Source organism: Phyllostomus discolor, chromosome 3 (assembly GCF_004126475.2).
Source record: "Phyllostomus discolor isolate MPI-MPIP mPhyDis1 chromosome 3, mPhyDis1.pri.v3, whole genome shotgun sequence".
NCBI lineage: Eukaryota > Metazoa > Chordata > Mammalia > Chiroptera > Phyllostomidae > Phyllostomus > Phyllostomus discolor.
In genome coordinates this window covers 12,029,174-12,046,379 of record NC_040905.2, presented here as the reverse complement: position 1 = coordinate 12,046,379, position 17,206 = coordinate 12,029,174, and the positions used below count along the sequence as shown (strand labels likewise).

The following is a 17,206-nucleotide window of genomic DNA, read 5'->3' as shown; positions in this document are numbered from 1 at the left end:
TGAAAAGCACTGAAAACCTTGTCAGCTATCATTTCAGAATGCCTTTATGTCATGTCGTTGCTAAACACTAATGTGATTGGCTAGGATGATTAAATTAGAGCGGTAAGAAAAGGAAATAATGAATGCTGCCTGTCTTTGACCACATGTGAAGTAGCGGTGTGCCGTCGGAGGTGGGCGTGTGTGGTCCGGAGCAGAGGTGGGCCGGGAGGTGGCCGCCGGCTGGCCTCCGACGGGCCGCGCTGCGGAAGCGGATTTAGACTTGCCTTCTGTTACTTCTCACAGACACCTAGGCCGCAGGGATGGAGATGTTGTCCTCCTCTTGGTTTGAAGGGACCGTGACTCCGAAATAATGCTGAGAGTGTTTTTGTGTTAGAGCGTCTTAGCAAAAGGCGCCAGGGCGAACTGCTGCACTTGCGAAAGCCCCGTCACCGTCCGCTGTTGCTCGGAAGACCACCCGAAGGCCTTGGGACCTGTGCAGGGGACGGACCTGACAGCGGGAGGCAGGTGCCCTCGAGGGCCCTGTTCTAAGGCTGCTGAGGGGTTTCCATGTGGATGTCCCGACTGGGTGCTCAGGGAGGCCCCCAGGCTCCGGGACAGGCACGGGCTTTCTCCCTGACTAGATCCGTGCGTCCTGACGCCCGCCCGTCATCCAGCGTCTCTTGGCTCTTCGCTGGTCGTTTTTCTTTGTTCTGCACACTCCTCATCTGCTGATGGCACTTGGGACGGGCAAGGCCCCTTTTAGGTTTTGTCCTGCACTAAAATGTTTTGATGACTAAATTTCTGTGGCTTTGTTTCGACAGATAAAAATCTGGACAATGCTGTGGAAGCAGCTGAACAATTTAAATTAATCCAAGCAGCGTACGATGTGTTGAGTGACCCCCAGGAACGAGCATGGTGAGTGTCACGCTGTCCCCCATCCCAGCGCAGTTTCTCGGGAAGAACTGTCAGTAGAGGGCTTAAGACAATAATACATGAATGGTGTTTGGTGTGTTCTGAGGCTTCTGTCACTCATGACAAAATGCAGTATTTGGGTGGGAAGGAGCCTTCGAGACGATGACCCCAGTTCCCTGGTTTTGTAGCTGGTGAAACAGCTTGGCAACGTTAGGTAGTGTTCATTTCGATACTTATGAAGTGACTTCCCATTCAGTGATCCTCTTTGGCGTATGACAGATTTTCTCATGTCAGACAAGGAAGAAAATGGACTGTCCTTAAAAAACAGATACAGCCCTGGCTGGCGTAGCTCAGTGGATTGAGCGCGGGCTGGGAACCAAAGTGTCCCAGGTTCGATTCCCAGCCAGGGTACATTCCTGGGTTGCAGGCCATAACCCCCAGCAACCGCACATTGATGTCTCTCTCTCTCCCTCTCTCTCTCTCCCTTCCTTCCCTCCCTAAAAATAAATAAATAAAATCTTTAAAAAAAAAAAAAAAAACAGATACAGCGTTTTAATACAAGCATGGTGATATTTTCCCTACAGTTGCTTTATATGAAGAAATTGAGTTAAGCTTCTATATCTGTGACAAATACTTTTGCTAATGCTGAGCTGGTGATCAATATCATTTCAAAACAATTAGTTCGTTGAGAGTTGGGAGTTTTCAGAGTCTTGATGGACTTTTTGCTACAAGGAAACAGGTTCTAAGCCCTGACGTAACTGCAGGGCCTCGCTGTTCCCTGCTAGAGCAGGCGGGGGCTCGAGCTGCTCCGCACGCCTCCTGTGGGTCGGCGCAGAGAGGACGAATGCAAAGAAAGTTCTTACCAAGTTGTCTTTTACGTGGAAGGCAGAGAGAATCCGAAATTTCTCTCCTCTCGAGGAACTTGGAGATCTGGCCTTAGAAACGCTTTTGTCTTCCTTTGGGAACTTTGAGATTCTTTACCGACTTTCTTTGCTCCAGCTTCTTCTCTAGATGGCAGGTTGTTTTGTGGTCCCGAGGCTTCTCTCGTCTCCCCTGTGAGGCCCTGCCTGTGGGCGCCGCTGTCGTCTGGAGGCAGCGGTGTGCGCCGGCGGGAGGGGGCAGCGCCCTGCCAGGGCCGCGAGGCCTGGCTTGCCGCTCCAGCTGTGCCGCTCGCTGGCTGTGGGCAGCACGTTGCGTAATGTCACCGAGCCTCACCTTCCTGTTACATGTCGAACAGCGACAACAACTAACTTTGCAGAGCTGTTGCATGGGGTGGTTAGGTGTGTGTGAAGCTACTGGATTGCTTCTATAAACATAGCAAGAGTCTTATTTGGTATGTGTTGGTAAATCCTTAGATCCCAAATGTGTGATTAGTCTGTGGACACGGTTATGTCCACTGCCGTCCTGTTCAGTGATGCTTCTTTCCTGTGAAAATGCAGCTACCTTCCCGGGACAGTCCTGGATGTCCCCTGGCTGATTCCGTTCCCTTGCTAGTGTGGGCTCGTGCTGTATAACGCCTGTGGTGCATCAGAAGTTGTCATAGTTTTAACCAGGAGGTTGGGAGAGATTGTCTTTTTGTGTTGATTTTTGTTTTGTTAGAACTTTTTGGTTGTGTGTTGGACACATTAAGATGTGCAACAGTGAATAGCATCGCAGCTGTGTCAGAGTAGGAAGGGCTTTTGAAATCTTCCATATTGAGCCTCACGGGCGATGCTCATTGTTTCGCCTGCGCAGGTACGATAACCACAGGGAGGCCCTGCTCAGAGGTGGGCCTGATGGCGAATACCAAGACGAGAGCCTAGATTTGCTTCACTATTTCACCGTTACCTGTTACTCTGGATATGGGGATGATCCGAAGGTAAGGAATGGATTCTCTGATCACTTCTAGGCACCGAAGGAAGACTCGGATACACAGAGAATTCCGTAGTAGAAAGTGAAACAGTGTTCATTTATGAAAACCAAAAAAAAAAAATTGCCTTCATGCTTAAACTAGGAGCACATTTTAAAAAACCTGTCGTTGAAACCCACCTGTACTCACAGTGACAGAGCTTAGGGCTGTATGTAACTCCTTATCAGAAAAGGGTCTCATGTTGCATTTTGGGAATCTGATTCTGTGATTAGACTACAAAGTGTTAAGAGTTTGCGTGTCTCATACCTGTTCTTTAGGGCTTTTACACGGTGTATCGTAACGTTTTCGAGACGATCGCAAAGGAAGAACTGGAGTCGGCGCTGGAAGAGGACGCGGAGGATTTCCCGGCCTTCGGAGACTCTCAGAGCGACTACGACACGGTGAGCAGGCGCACGGCCCTCGTGCACTTGGCCTTGAGCGGTGTGTCTTTCCCCGGCTTTCTTACTTAAAATAGGGATTTTTGTTCTCAGTCCTATTCCTGGGACTTCCTTCCTCTGTGACTTTTCCCTTCTTCCTGACCACGGCCCCATCCCATTAATTGCCTTGTTAGATTCATACCGAAGAGCGATTTATTTTGTGAAAGCCCGTCTCCTTCTCCTTTGATTCATAGTAGCGTTTTATATGCAAAGGACAAAACATGTTTTGCATCACGAACATCTGCTCCCTTACTTAAAAAAAAAAAAAGCCTAAGGAAAACACTAGCATGTCCCCTGGTGTCCGCGTCCCTAGGTAGTCCACCCTTTCTACGCGTACTGGCAGAGCTTCTGCACGCAGAAGAGCTTTGCCTGGAAAGAGGAGTACGACACCCGGCAAGCCTCCAACCGCTGGGAGAAGCGCGCCATGGAGAAGGAGAACAAAAAGACGCGCGACAAAGCCAGGAAGGAGCAGAACGAGCTCGTGCGGCAGCTGGTGGCCTTCGTGCGCAAACGAGACAAGAGGGTGCAGGCTCACCGGAAGCTGGTGGAGGAGCAGAACGCGGAGAAGGCGAGGAAGGCGGAGGAGATGAGGCGGCGGCAGCAGCTGAAGCAAGCCAAGTAGGTGACGAGGGGCCGGCCTCTCCGGGCCCGGGCCTGGGCTCCGAGGCGGGAGCGTCAGCGGTGTGCACTGACGTGGTGCTGTGGGGTCGGGTGGAATCCTCGTCCTGGCTTCGTCTTTTTAAAAAAAATCCAAAATCCTGACATTGCACAGTGGTTTTTCATCTCCTGTGGGGGGGGGGGGTTGTTTTTGAATTGGATGTTTTCCTGGGGGCATTCATACTGGAGATCCTTTACAGACGCTGTAGAATGTAACAGTAATTCACGGTGACCGAGTTCTCACTCTGGACAGGGCTGCGCTCAGTGCCTTCCTCACAAAGGTTCTAGAAGTAAGTGCTGGTTTTGTCCTCGTTCTCTGTGAGGAAGCGAGGCACACAGGCCTGAGATCACGTGGCTAGTCAGTTGCAGAGATGGGACTGGGACCCGGGAAGTCAGCCCAGTGCCCTTGCTTTTGACCACCACACAGAACTGCCTCTTTGTCAGTATATAGTGTGTACTCTGGGCCTTGTAGGTCATCTTGATGCCTTTAAACTTTTGTTGTTGTTTTTTTTTTTATAGCTACTGTAAAAGCATTGTGCCTAGAGCATTATATGTAGCATTATTTAAAAATCTTCAAAATTCTGTTCCACCCCTCATCTTTTGAAAATTATCACTTGACACTTATGACTTAGAATTACTTGAAGACTTTTAGTAAGTGGCTAAGAGTTTCATGTTTCAAAACCTGTTCTCTAGTCAAGCAGTTGAAGTCACCACAACAATGAGCAGGTGTCAAGTGGCTGCCCCTTCCCACTGAGCGCAGCAGGTGTTAAGGTTGTGAGCTTTGAGCGCCTGGGAGGGAGCTGCTCTCTGGGGGACGGACTGTGGGCCTGGGAGTCGGGCGCCCCCGTGCGGAGACCGTGCTGTCTGCGTCTAGGCTGGCGGAGCAGTACAAGGAGCAGAGCTGGATGACGGTGGCCGACCTGGAGAAGGAGCTGCGGGCGATGGAGGCGCAGTACGAGAAGGAGTTCGGAGACGGCTCCGATGAGGACGAAGCGGAGGAGTGCGAGCTCAAAGACGGACAGGATGGTAACTTCTTCCGTTCGTTAAGAGACTTGAGGAAGTGTTTTATGCACGGGAGGTGCACTGAAGACGCTCACAGGTCCCGGTGACGGGACAGGGCGGGGACCCAGGAGGGAGGAGGGAAACCTGGGGAAGACCCAAGTTCCGGCCAGCAGCTGCCGGGCCCGGTGCTGCCAGAGTTCACGTGCTTGTTTGGTTTTTCAATGAAGCTGGGAATCTGGATTTTTTTTTTTCATCCTCAACCTGAGGACATTTTTTTTATTGCTTTTTGGACAGAGAGATAGGGAGAGAAAGAAAGAGAAACTTCCACTGAGAGAGAAACAGCAGGTCGTTTCCTTCTCATACACGCCCTGACGGGGGTTGAACTTGCAACCTGGGTACATGCCCTGACCCGGAATCACACCCACAACGTTTTGGTCCATAGAACGATTTCCTGACCAACCAAGTCACACTGACTGGGGCTGGGAATCTAGATCTTCATGTGCCATCTCCCAGTTTTTAAATTTGTAGATAATGAAAATGAAAAACCCTATTGTATGGGCCAAGGAAAGGTAGCCTGTCGAGGTAGCCTGATTCTGGTCACTGGGTCAACACACTTTGTTCTGATCACGTTTTTAACAGTTTGTGCTTCTGGCCGTGTAAGTGTGTTGGCACACGGGCATGCTGACCGGTACGACCGATGGGTTCTTTCTAGAACTGCCGGTCAAGTTAGGTGGCCGGTCAAGGGTCAGTGGCTCTTCCCAGAAACCGCTGTCGCGCGGGAGCCTGTGTGCGCCCGTGAACCCTGCCGCGCGGCCCCGACTCCCCGACTCTGAAGGGCCCCCGGTGCTCGGGGACCCTCACTGCCGTGCTGCTTCAGAGACAGACCAGACGACAGCGCGACAGGCTTTTGTTCACTCAAAGGGATTAGCAAGTGAAGTTTTTTATTGACGAATAAGACGTAGGATGCGTGAGAGTGCTGTGAAAATTATGAAGCACTCTCTAAATGGGAGGTGGGGTAATTATGCAGAGTTTTACAATTTATAGAGTGCTTTTATGTGCAGGATCTTGCTTAATCTTCTGGGAATAGCCCTTAAATGTACGTTTTGCTTGTAGCATTGGGTACATTTCACTGATGAAGAAACTGAGACTCCGAGAAGCTGTACCACACCTGAGAGTGTGAGGCCATTTTTAGATTCAGATTTTGGCTTCAAATCCACCATTTTTTATTAACTATTTGATTAATCAAAGTTTATTTCATGTATGTAGTATATTGAAAGTATACACGTAATTGGAAAATAAAGTATACTAGCATTGGATGTATTTTGATCATTTATCATTTTGATGAGACTGTCTTTCAGAGGCATGTCAACATCACTTATTACAAAGAAGCGTTCTGTAGAACACAGAAGAGCTGCCTTGACATTTGTATCGGCCCCATAACAAACCCCCAGTGGCCATCAGTATACTTTCTTATTTCCTACAAATATGGGGATGTGGTACTATGCAAAGACTTTATTGTGCTTTTTAGTTGCTTAAATTTTTGGACTAGACTGATAGTAATTATTCCATTGTAACGAATCTGCAGGCTTATAAAAAAAGTCTATAAAGGTAATGTTAAACTTTACATGTAATATGCCATTTCACGACCTAATAGCGATGGAGTGTTGTGAGCTAAGTTTGTTTAAGCATTTAAAGAGTAGATTGCAGTTCCAAATCTATTTGTAGAGGCAAACTGAAAAAAAAAACCTTGTGGTGGAATTATGATAGTGACATTTGATTTTCTGAACTTAGTTCACTCCCGGGGGTTTGAGAATTGTCTCCTAAGTAGACTTAATGAAAAGAACTTGAAAGGGAAAATGATTTATTTACCTTCTATAATTCAGTGCTGCTTTTCAAGGGTCAACTCAAATCCCGATAACACTGGGGTTTCTGGGTAGAGAAGTAAACATTTTGTTTCCAGTCTGTGTGCACCTTTAGATCCGTGCTCAGCAGATGCGGTCTGTTGGCGTGTCCGGGTCTGTGCGCTCGTTAAACACGCGTCTCGCTGTGGCGCCCCTCTCGCAGGCAGAGACAGCGACGAGGCCGAGGACGCCGAGCTCTGTGAAGAGCTGTACTGCCCCGCCTGTGACAAGTCTTTCAAGACGGAAAAGGCGTAAGTTTCCTACCTTCACTCTCTCCTGCTCTTTTGATGCGACGTGTAACAACACTTTGAAAGCCCCCAAAAGAAAATGCTTTTGGGAGCTGCTCACTGGCTCTCACCACATTGTCATTTGGGGGGATTTCTGTCCAGCGGGGAGGAGGAATAGTCTGTACCAGCGATTAAGCCTGCTGAACAGATTCTCAGTCCTGCCAGTATTCCCGTGGAGTAGTTGCTTTGTAAACATGTGTGTGGTCTTCAGACAGAAAGGCTGCTTCTCCCACTCCCCCCACCCCGGTGGGCAGGCCAGACCAGTGCTCACGGCCTCGCTCTGTCGCTGGTGGCAGACTGACTGCCCGCCACCACGCTCCCACACAGGCCGTTGCTGCCAACCCGGGCACCTTGAACTGAACGTGTCCTGCTGCAGGACCTCTGTGCTGAAGTGGAGGGACTTCATCTGATGGGAACGATGGCGAGGAGAAGTGTTAAATGGACACTGTTACCAAAGAGTGTAAAGGTCATGGGGAGAAATGCAGGATCAACAGGGGAAAAGGAGACGAACACGTGCAGTAGAGCTCAAAAGGAGAAAATGAGGGGCGGGAGTCGGAAACGGCCCTCCTGGATGACCCCGCAGGAGAAGGCACGGAGCAGTGAGAGCGTGGGGGAGGTGCGGAGGTTGGAAACAAGCGAGGAAACGAAAGCCACAGTGGAGGAGATTTTTAAATTACTGTTTGTTTGAAAATAACTTCAAATGTCCAGGCGGATGGCAGGAATGAACAGAGTGCCCGGTCCACCCGTCGCTCAGCGTTTCCCCACTGGCGTGTGCTCGGTCCCTCCTGCCACACACACAGTTTGCCTGGATAACTGAGAGTGACGTGTGTAACGCTCCGTCACCTGTAAATGCGGGACTTCAGTATATGTCCTTTAAGAACAGGGCGCTGCCTTATAATCCAAATGCAGCTGTCACCTGGCGGGAACCATAACCCGGGCGTGGTGCTCACCTCCCTCACGGCCTGTTTCCCACTCACGTCAGATGATTCTGCATTCTTGTCCCGGGCGGCGTCTCCGTCACCTCGATGCAGGGTCTGGTCTCGGGGCAGGGCCTGCACTGGTGGTCTCGTTAATCTGGACCAGTTCTGTGTCTGTGCCGTGGGTGTTCCAGCACACTGGCCCTTTACAACATTTTTCTAGTAGGGTTTTCCTCACTGTGGCTTTGTTTCCTCATGATCGGGGTCAGGTTTGGCACGCCCAGCTGAGATGCTGCATAAACGTGCTGCTCTCGGGGTCTCCCACAGGGAGGCACATGCGTGTGTACGCCCCTCACTGGTGGCAATCACTTTGTTCTCCCAGTCCGGGTGCTGTCCACTTTGCTCCTGCAAAGTGAGCATTTTTCTTTTTTTTTTTTAACATGTTGCGTCATCTACTATAGATGGTTGTTAATGTCATGGGAGCAGTTGGAAATTGTCTGTCTTGCACTCCACCAGACATTTATTTCATGAACTCATTTTTTAAAAAAAATTTTTTTTAAGATTTTATGTATTTATTTTTAGAGAGGGAAGGGAGGGAGAAAGAGAGAGAAAGAGAAACATCAATGTGCAGTTGCTGGGGGCCATGGCCTGCAACCCAGGCATGTGCCCTGACTGGGAATGGAACCTGCGACACTTTGGTTCGCAGCCCGCACTCAATCCACTGAGCTACGCCAGCCACGGCTGTGAGCATTTTTTCTTGCAACAGTTTTTTCTCACAGTGGGTTTCCCCTGTGGGAAGACACTTCGAAACTGTGCGGACATCTAGTCCGCATCAGAGGTTCCTTCCTAGGTTGAGTGTCCACTGAGGACCGTGGCTGGCACCGTCCGCACGGTGACCGCGAGGTGGTGGCCCGGCGCTCCCACGGCGGCAGCCCTCACCCAGCTTCCTGCTGTGCATGGGAGCCCACCCCTCCATCTCCCCACTGACCAATCAATCAGTGGTCAGTCTGAACTTAGGGCTTTCTTCAGTGTTTCGTAATCCATCAGTGCCCTGTCCATGCGCGAGTCTCTGCAGCAGCGGTCGGTGCGCGTCCCTTCGGCTGGCTCCCGTGGCCTTTTGACGTGTCCCGGTCACATTTGTGAGCACTCACTTACTGGCACAAGATGTTCCAATTTCTCTGAGGATCCTCGATCTGAAGGAGAATGTGAGTGGCCAAGGAAGTAGCAACCCGAACTAGAAAAAGAAAATTTGAGCAGACCCAGTAAAGCTGGCAGACACGCGGGCTCCCGCCGTCCAGTGGGTCTCACCTTGCACCCGACGCGGAGTCCGCTCTGTTCCGTGCGGTGCTGCCCAGTGGCGGGGGGAGCACGGAGCTCCGCAGGGCAGAGCGGTGTCTGAGCTCGCTCTTGCAGCGCTGGGAGTGGGAAGGGAGGCCCCTCCTGGGGCGGGGAAGGCACCTGTTGGAGGAAGTAAGAAGGGGTGAACTACTCTCCTTCAGTACGTCAGGGCCGCACGTCGCTGCCTCTCAGACTCGGGTGTCTGTCTTCCCAGGAGAGTCAGAAGGTGGTTTTGTGGTTTCCCGGTGACCCTGCCAGGCCTGTGGCAGGGCTGGAATGCGTAGACACTTAGCGAGTAATTAGTGATGAAGAGAACACCGTGGAGAAGTCCTGAATTTTAGGACCTGGACAGTAAAATCAGTAGCGAATTTGAGGGGAACAAGTGGGAGAACACATGCAGGCGCCAGGACAGAAGGAGGGGAGAGCTCGGGTGCAGGGGACAGAACGGAGTCGGGGGCCCGGGCCCCAGGGGCCCAGAGCTCCCGGCAGGTGGTCCTGTCTCTGGAGCATCCCTGACATGGCACTGCATTTGGCAGGAGACATTGTCTCGGACTTGGTCGCACTTGTCCAGCAGTGCTTCTGGGCACCCGGGACGTAATGCTGTTGTGGCCACTCACGTCGGGTTGTTCTTTCAGCATGCGGAATCACGAGAAGTCCAAGAAGCACCGGGAGATGGTTGCCTTGTTAAAACAACAGTTGGAGAAGGAGGAAGAGCATTTTTCAGGACCTCAGATGGATGAAAACCTGTTGAATGCCAATTCTGAGGAAGAAATGGAGGATGCACCAAAGCAAAAGTACTTCTAACAATGTCGTATTTATTCTTACGGGTTTAAACTCAGTCACCTCCAAAACACTCTCCATCTGGTGTAATAGACCTACTGAGATGTTTTTCCATTGCTCAAAACAGTTGTTGAACTTGTCGATTTTTTTTAAAGATTTTATTTATTTTTAGAGAGGGAAGGTAGTGGGGAGAGAGAGAGAGAGAGAGAGAGAAACATCAATGTGTGGTTGCTGGGGGTCATGGCCTGCAACCCAGGCATGTGCCCTGACTGGGAATCGAACCTGCGACACTGGTTCACAGCCCACGCTCAATCCGCTTGAGCTACGCCAGCCAGGGCGAACTTGTCGATTTTAATGCCTTTTAGTGCTTCTGCCATTTTTTGTTTCACTTCTTCCACATCGGCAACATGGTTCCCTTTGGGGGCTTTTCTCATTCAGGGGAACAGAGAGAAGTCACTCGGGTGAGGTCAGATGAATAGGGAGGGTGGGGCATGGGGATCCTGCCATTTTCTGGTCAAAAACCGCTGAACACCCAGCAGGTATGAGTAGGTGTTCTCACACATTAACCATCATGAAATGGGCGAACACCATGAAAGAGTCTTCAAAAAAATGTCACTGGAGCTGAACGCAGCCTCTTACAACAATGCCAGTGGGTCCACTGACACAGACAGCTTCCTAGAGCGCCCACCTAGTGGGGGACACCTGTACTACAAGGGGCCCGCCCTCCAGGAGGTAGTTCCGGGGTTTTTTTGGGTACCCCCTCGTACTTACCGCCACACTGAGAGATTACATTTAAATGCTGTTTTATCTCAAAGAAATTACTGTGTTATGCTCATTTTCTGCATTTCTTCTAGTTAAAGGGGACTTAATAGTACTGAAATGGGTCAAGACATGTCAAATGTGATTTTTACAGATATTACAACTATATTAAAAGAGTTCTATACCTAGGTAATTGAGGTGCTAATTACATCAGTTGAACCCCTTAAAATTTTCTAAGGTGATAATAACATTTTCTTTTCATTTTAATGCTTTATGATTTATATAATTTTAATATTTTACTTCTCTCTGTATCAGTAGTATTTTAGTATTTTTCTTTTAACTATGTAAGTCTCCACAAAGTCAAGTAGTTGAGCTTTGACTTCTGTTTGTTTGTAGGCTTTCTAAAAAACAGAAGAAAAAGAAACAGAAACCAGCACAGGTATGTTCAGATTTTATTATCATGAAATACCAAGGATAGAGTTGTGGTGCCTGTTCATTCAGTACGATCTCCCTTAAGGAGAGCAACTTGTGCTCTGATTTCATGATGATTGTGAAACGGTTAAAAGGAGTTGAGAATATCTTCTTTTTATCCCTCGTATGTATATGTAGCTAATTTATTATTTATTTATAACCCTCTTATTTACTTATTTATTTTCGGGGAGAGCAGAAGGGAGGGAGTAAGAGAAGGAGAGGAACGTCAGTGTGTGAGAGAGACACCCATCAGCTGCCTCCCGCGTGCCTGCAGCCGGGCACCGGGTCCTCCCTCAGCCCCGGCTTGTGCCGTGACCCGGAATCGAACCACAGACCTTTCAGCTTGTGGCGTGACACCCAGCCTGCTGGGCCACACCTGTCAGGGCTGTGGCTAATTGATTTAATTACTGTTGCCAGTGTTTTTAAAACTTTGGCGTGTGGAATTCCCCTGATACAAATTAGCTGAGCGGCCACATTAAATGTCTGGATACACGGCATCGCGGAACTGGTCGCTGTGAAGTCGAGCTTGCTCTGCCCTCAGCAGAGTTGAAGCTTTACACAGGGAACCTGTGGTTAGAAACTCGCGATGACTGTGACTACTGAAAGAATGCTTGTTGGTGTTACTCGGAGATTTAAGTAGTTTAAATACTTCATACCTGGTGTCCAAATTCAGGAATTACAGCTCTTCCTCCGTATCTGCAGGACGTTGGTTCCAGGACCCATGGGTGCTCGAGCCCCTCCCACAGAGGGGCGTGGGAGAGAGCGCACAGTGTGCCCTCCACGTCTCCAGGCTCCTGTCCCACGGGCGAGTCCATGGGCATAAAACCTGCAGACTCAGGGGGCCGGCTGTGCTTTTAAATAAAAAGGCATTGTGTTGATATATGTGTGTGACACAATCTTGTGGATGTTTCTGAACCTGTAAAAACAGAATGAACTTGTCCGTTTTATTGAGGATATTTTGTGGATCTAAAGGGAATGAAATTGATTTCCATGCCATTTCCATATAATCTAATCATGTTAGCTTATAGTATTAAATGTTATAGTTTTCTAATAACTGAAAATGTTTTTTAAATATTAACTTTTTAAAAGATTTATTTATTTTTAGAGAGGGAAGGGAGGGAGAAAGAGAGAGAGAGAAACATCAATGTGCAGTTGCTGGGGGCTGTGGCCTGCAACCCAGGCATGTGCCCTGACTGGGAATCGAACCTGCTATGCTTGGGTTCGTAGCCCGTGCTCAATCCATTGAGCTACACCAGCCAGGGCTGAAAATGTCTTTAAGAAAACCTAGGTAATACACTAATAATTTTTTCATAAAACTTTAGATTTGGTTTATTTATACAAATGGTTATAATACATTTGATAATCATACCTGTTTTACATTCCAAAAATGATTTGTGACTCCAGTTAATCACTGTTAACGTGGAGACTTGGAACTTTTTGCTTCAATTATAAAACCACATGCTGCAATTGTGCATAAATCGTATTATTATAGTGTTTATTTTGTAATGCATACATATTTGTTAACCTAGGATTGCGATGTTAATTTCAATGAAAATGAAACTGGAAAAGGGCTAAAAGTTGAGCCAGAAGATACCAGTTTAAATCAAGAAAGTGCCAAAGAATTAGAAGATAGTCCGGTAGAAAACGTCAGTGTCACCGAGACTGTTGAACTGTGTGATGACCCCCAAAACAAAGCAAAAAGGTAAGTCAGAGGGGCACGTGGTTTTCTGTTCACTTACCATTGTGGGAAGGAGATCTTTCCGCGTCTCAGACAGAATCCTCTTCGCCACGATGTGTGGTGTGGGTCAGCTGCGTCCGTCACTGACGCCTGTGAGCAGCCCCGTGGACACAGATGAGGCGCGTCGGAAAGGGCGTGCTGGGGTGATGTCCTCAAAGACATGTCTGCCACGTGGCCACAGTCAGAAGTCACTTCCATCCAGTTTTTGTCTCCCTTGTCCTGCTGAGGTTCTGATTTGTCCTGGATCTGTTGTCCTTGACCCTCCCAGGAGGCCGGGGCTGCTGACGCTACTGTGCCCCACTCACCTGCAGCATCGCCCACCGAGTCTGCAGGCTCGTGCCCATGGTCGCCCCGTGTCGTGCCACCGCCCCCCCCCCCCCCCACCCCGCCGCACCGTGAGGTCATCGGGGATGTATACCCACGGCCCGGGGCTCTCCTGCCCGAGGGAGCCCTGCCGTCCTAGGGCTGCTCAGGCTGCGGGGGTGGGCGAGGGGACAGCCTCGCTGAGGGAAAACAGCGTTCTTTCTCTGTGACACTTTGGTCCCCGTCCTCTGTTCCTCTGGAGCAGACTAATTTCTTGCTCTTCGAGGAAAGGTCTGAAGCATAAGGAGCCTCAGGCCGCTGTCACAGGACTGTGTAAGAGTCCAGATGACCGAGGAGAGTGGGAGCCTGCCCGAAAATGCCCCACACTGGGGCTGCTGCTGGGCAGCGGAGTGTCCTCGGGGCTCTCAGGGCTGAGTGGCGAAAGGGCCCAGAGCAGGGCTGCGGCTGTGAGGCAGACGACCGGGACCGCCCCAGACTGGGGGTGCGGCAGCGCAGGGGGTTGGAGCCTGGCAGGGGCAGTCGGACACCACTCTGGTGCCTGGTGTTTGTTCCCGTTTTGCAGATGAGGAAACTGAGGCTGAGGTAAGTGACTTAACCGGCAACAGAAGCTGGTAAGGGGAAAAGCTGGCATTTAATCCGTGTTTGCCTGACTCCTTGCAGGCACCCAGGTAGCTGGCTCCATGGGGCCTCGGTGACTTGGGAAGGTCCCTTGGGGGCTGCTCGGTAGGTAGGCCGAGGGGTGGGCCAGTGAGTGGGGTTCCAGACCCCTGCCCATCACCTTCATCTAGAGCCCAAGTTTTCCCATTTGTTTTCCATGTTACCTCCATGTGGGAGTTTATTGGAGGAGAAAGAAGGGTTCTCGTTGCTGAAAGTAAGACTTCGATTGAAGTGACTTCTTTACTGCTGAGGCGTGTCAGGCCTGGGGTACACACACACACTCTCACAAACATACCCTCACACTGTTCACACACACACTGTCACTCTCACACACTCTCACACTCAGACACTGGTGTCCGGGGCCTTCCTGTGGGGTGCCGCGGCTGCTGCTCTGCAGCGCCCTGCCGCTGGCTGCACGGTGGGAAGGCTCTTCAGTAAGAGCCGTGTGAGCGTCCAGAGAATCTGTATATAAATACAGCTCTTAGGTGCGGGCTCCCGGGATGAGCTGCTGTCTTTCAGTGTAGGATAGGTGGTTCTCCAGTGGCGTTATCCTAAGTTCCCTTGGATGCCTTTGCGGCATGTCTGATGATATTTTGTAGTTTAGTGACTGCTCATCTGTCGCCTTTTATGCCATTATGTCCTTTTCTTGATGCTGTCAAAGCCGGCCGGAAACCACGTGCTGCTGTGGTACCCCCTCATCGGCGCCTTTCACACGTGCAGGCAGGCCTCAGAGGCAGGGCGCGTGGCTCCAGACCGCCGTGGTGGAGCGAGTTGCTGTCTTTCTGCCGGTGGAGGGCCTTGCCTTCAGTGTGTGCGAAACACAGCATCCGTGGAGTGCGGTAAAGCGAAGAATGCGTGTGTGAGCCGTTTAACTTAATTCCGACTCCAGGTTTCTGCCCGAAAAGGATTACGGCAGCATTGTCATAACGCATTCCTCATGTGTAACCCGCCCTGTCTGTGCTGTAAGTACGGTCGCACTCAGCTTTGCCCCTCAGACGCTGGTTGGCCTGGGTGCGGGAAAGGACGGGATGACTGAGGCGGGTTAGCGTGCTCGTGCAGGACCGAGGAGAGGAAGGTTTGGGGGTTACAGCCGACCGGAGGAGACTGGTGGCACTGGCTGGCGGCGCCTGGGTCAGGTGGCTCAGGAGAACACCCGCCCAGTCGGCGGAAAGGGCGTAGTGTTTTAGTAGAAGGAAATTCTGTATGTTGGACAACTTTAATTTCATGAAAAACACATTGCAGCATCTTTATTTTTCTCATTGCACTTCGTCGTGAAACTGCTGGAGTGTGTGTCATAGACCACGTCAGGTTCAAGAAGTTGTGTTCAGTGGAGGGGGGGGAGATCACATCAGTGTCGAGGCCGCTCGTGAGTGGGGCTGGTTGGCTGTGAGGTGGTATGCTTCGGTGAATGCGGTGTTAGTGCCCTGCTTGTTAACAGAAACACAGAGTAGAGAGGTTCAGAGGGGTCTCACTTTAGCTTATGTTTCAACTCTTTTAAGTAAATTTCTTAATTTTTGTGTCAAATTTGATACATAATGTGATTTCCAAAGTTACTCTTTAAAGCTGTTTATTTAAGATGTGAAAAGTGACGTGGCCGTTAAAGTTAATGAGTTGACCTTTCAAGTCCACGCCATTCTTTGGAACCTTCCTGGGAGCAGATGACAGTGAGAAGGGGTGCGCTGTTATTGAATTATGCGGAATTCTTTCATTTGTTTTCTAGTGTTCCTAAACCCAGAGGAAAGAAAGCCAAAGATACGAAAAAACCTGTCAAAGTGCCTGCCGAACCACAGACAGCGGTAGGTCAGACGGCTCGTGGGGGCGTGTCTGCAGGGGCCCTGGTGCCGAAGCAGTGTCAGCGGGGTGGTCCACCCGCTTCTCGAGAAGTGGGCGCGTCTGGTGGGCCCTTCCGCACCCGATGCAGAGGTGCGGACCTGTCAGCACATTTCCTTGACAGATGCAGAATTTATACGTGTGCTGCTGTCATTTTTTTCCTTGAAAGTAAAAGCAGCACACTGGACATACCGCTTTGTGTGAACAGTCACTATCCCGTTCCCCATTACTTTGAAACCTAAAGCCGTGGTCTCGGCCACGTGGGGTGCGAGGTTGAGGTCCCAGAACTCCGAAGGTCTACGGTGCTGGTTAGTGAGGCTTGACCTCCAGGCAGGGTCGCCTCCGTGGAGCCCGTCTGCTGGCCGGCCGTTTTGTTGAAAGGTCCTTACTTTTCAGCTGTTCGGTACTTAATCTCCACGTGAAAACTTTTACAACGCCGCTCTTCGATAACACTTGCTTTCATTTATGGTTTCTTCTTTTCTCAGAGCGACGTTCTTTTGAGCTGCACAACCTGCCATTGTGAGTTCCCTTCCCGGAATAAGCTCTTCGAGCACCTGAAGGCCACCGGTCACGCAAGAGCACCTTCGTCGGCACCTTTGAACGGGGTCACCAGTGGGCGGAGCAAGAAGGAGAAACGGAGAAACAGATAGAGGCTCTGCCGGCCCTGTTCTTCCCACTTGTCTCTAGACTTGGAAACCAAAACTGAACTGACGTCATCTAAGAGTTAAAATTCCAGTGATCTGCAGCTTATTGCGTTGTAGAGAATTATTTTTATCTTGTGAAAACATTTTCTGTTTAATATATATATTTTTAAACATTTCATTAGTGATGGAATTTTACTTCTGCCTCCGGAACCGACTTGAATGTCTCAGAGCAGGTGCCTGTTGTGAAGTGCCCATTCTCGACTCTGTCGTCTCGCGTGGACAGCAGTGTACAGGGAGAATTAAATTATTTTGAACATACAAATGCCCCTTTATTTTTTATACTGTGGATTTCCCATGAAGTATCTTTATGTGATTCGGTGCTTTTTTCAGTGACTCCAGATCATTTTAAAATCGTCACAGGTTTTTTTCCCACCTGATACCCTGACTCCAGTAACCCTCTGAGTAACCTGCTGTTGATTACTGTGTCTTTTCCCCTCAAGGACAATGAAAGGTAGACACGAATTGAACATATGTGGTTGTGTTTCAAGAATAATGTCTCTCCAGGATATCATTATGTTCATTTAATTTGAAAGTTTCCTGGTAATTATCAACAAGATGCATCTTGGTTTTCCGCTTTGATTGGAGTCGGGGAGGTGGAAGCAAATCCGTTTGTCTGGCGCGTCCT

General features: G+C 49.8%; 1 protein-coding gene and 1 long non-coding RNA gene across 2 annotated transcripts in view; one reads left to right on the top strand and one right to left on the bottom strand.

The window, feature by feature from the left end:
- The window catches only part of LOC118499417, a 20,842-nt gene extending 17,319 nt beyond the window's left edge, over nt 1-3,523 (bottom strand). The window contains exon 1 of the long non-coding RNA XR_004901896.1: nt 3,286-3,523. This is a non-coding gene — a long non-coding RNA (uncharacterized LOC118499417). The remainder of the gene's footprint in view (nt 1-3,285) is intronic.
- Nucleotides 1-17,206, top strand: part of DNAJC21 (DnaJ heat shock protein family (Hsp40) member C21) — a 23,077-nt gene extending 5,871 nt beyond the window's left edge. Inside the window, exons 2-12 of the mRNA XM_028523457.2 lie at nt 801-894; nt 2,626-2,749; nt 3,058-3,180; nt 3,530-3,834; nt 4,748-4,899; nt 6,940-7,027; nt 9,954-10,112; nt 11,254-11,296; nt 12,858-13,030; nt 15,768-15,843; nt 16,363-17,206. Coding sequence (XP_028379258.1) covers nt 801-894; nt 2,626-2,749; nt 3,058-3,180; nt 3,530-3,834; nt 4,748-4,899; nt 6,940-7,027; nt 9,954-10,112; nt 11,254-11,296; nt 12,858-13,030; nt 15,768-15,843; nt 16,363-16,527 — 1,502 coding nt within the window. The 3' untranslated portion in view covers nt 16,528-17,206. The remainder of the gene's footprint in view (nt 1-800; nt 895-2,625; nt 2,750-3,057; nt 3,181-3,529; nt 3,835-4,747; nt 4,900-6,939; nt 7,028-9,953; nt 10,113-11,253; nt 11,297-12,857; nt 13,031-15,767; nt 15,844-16,362) is intronic.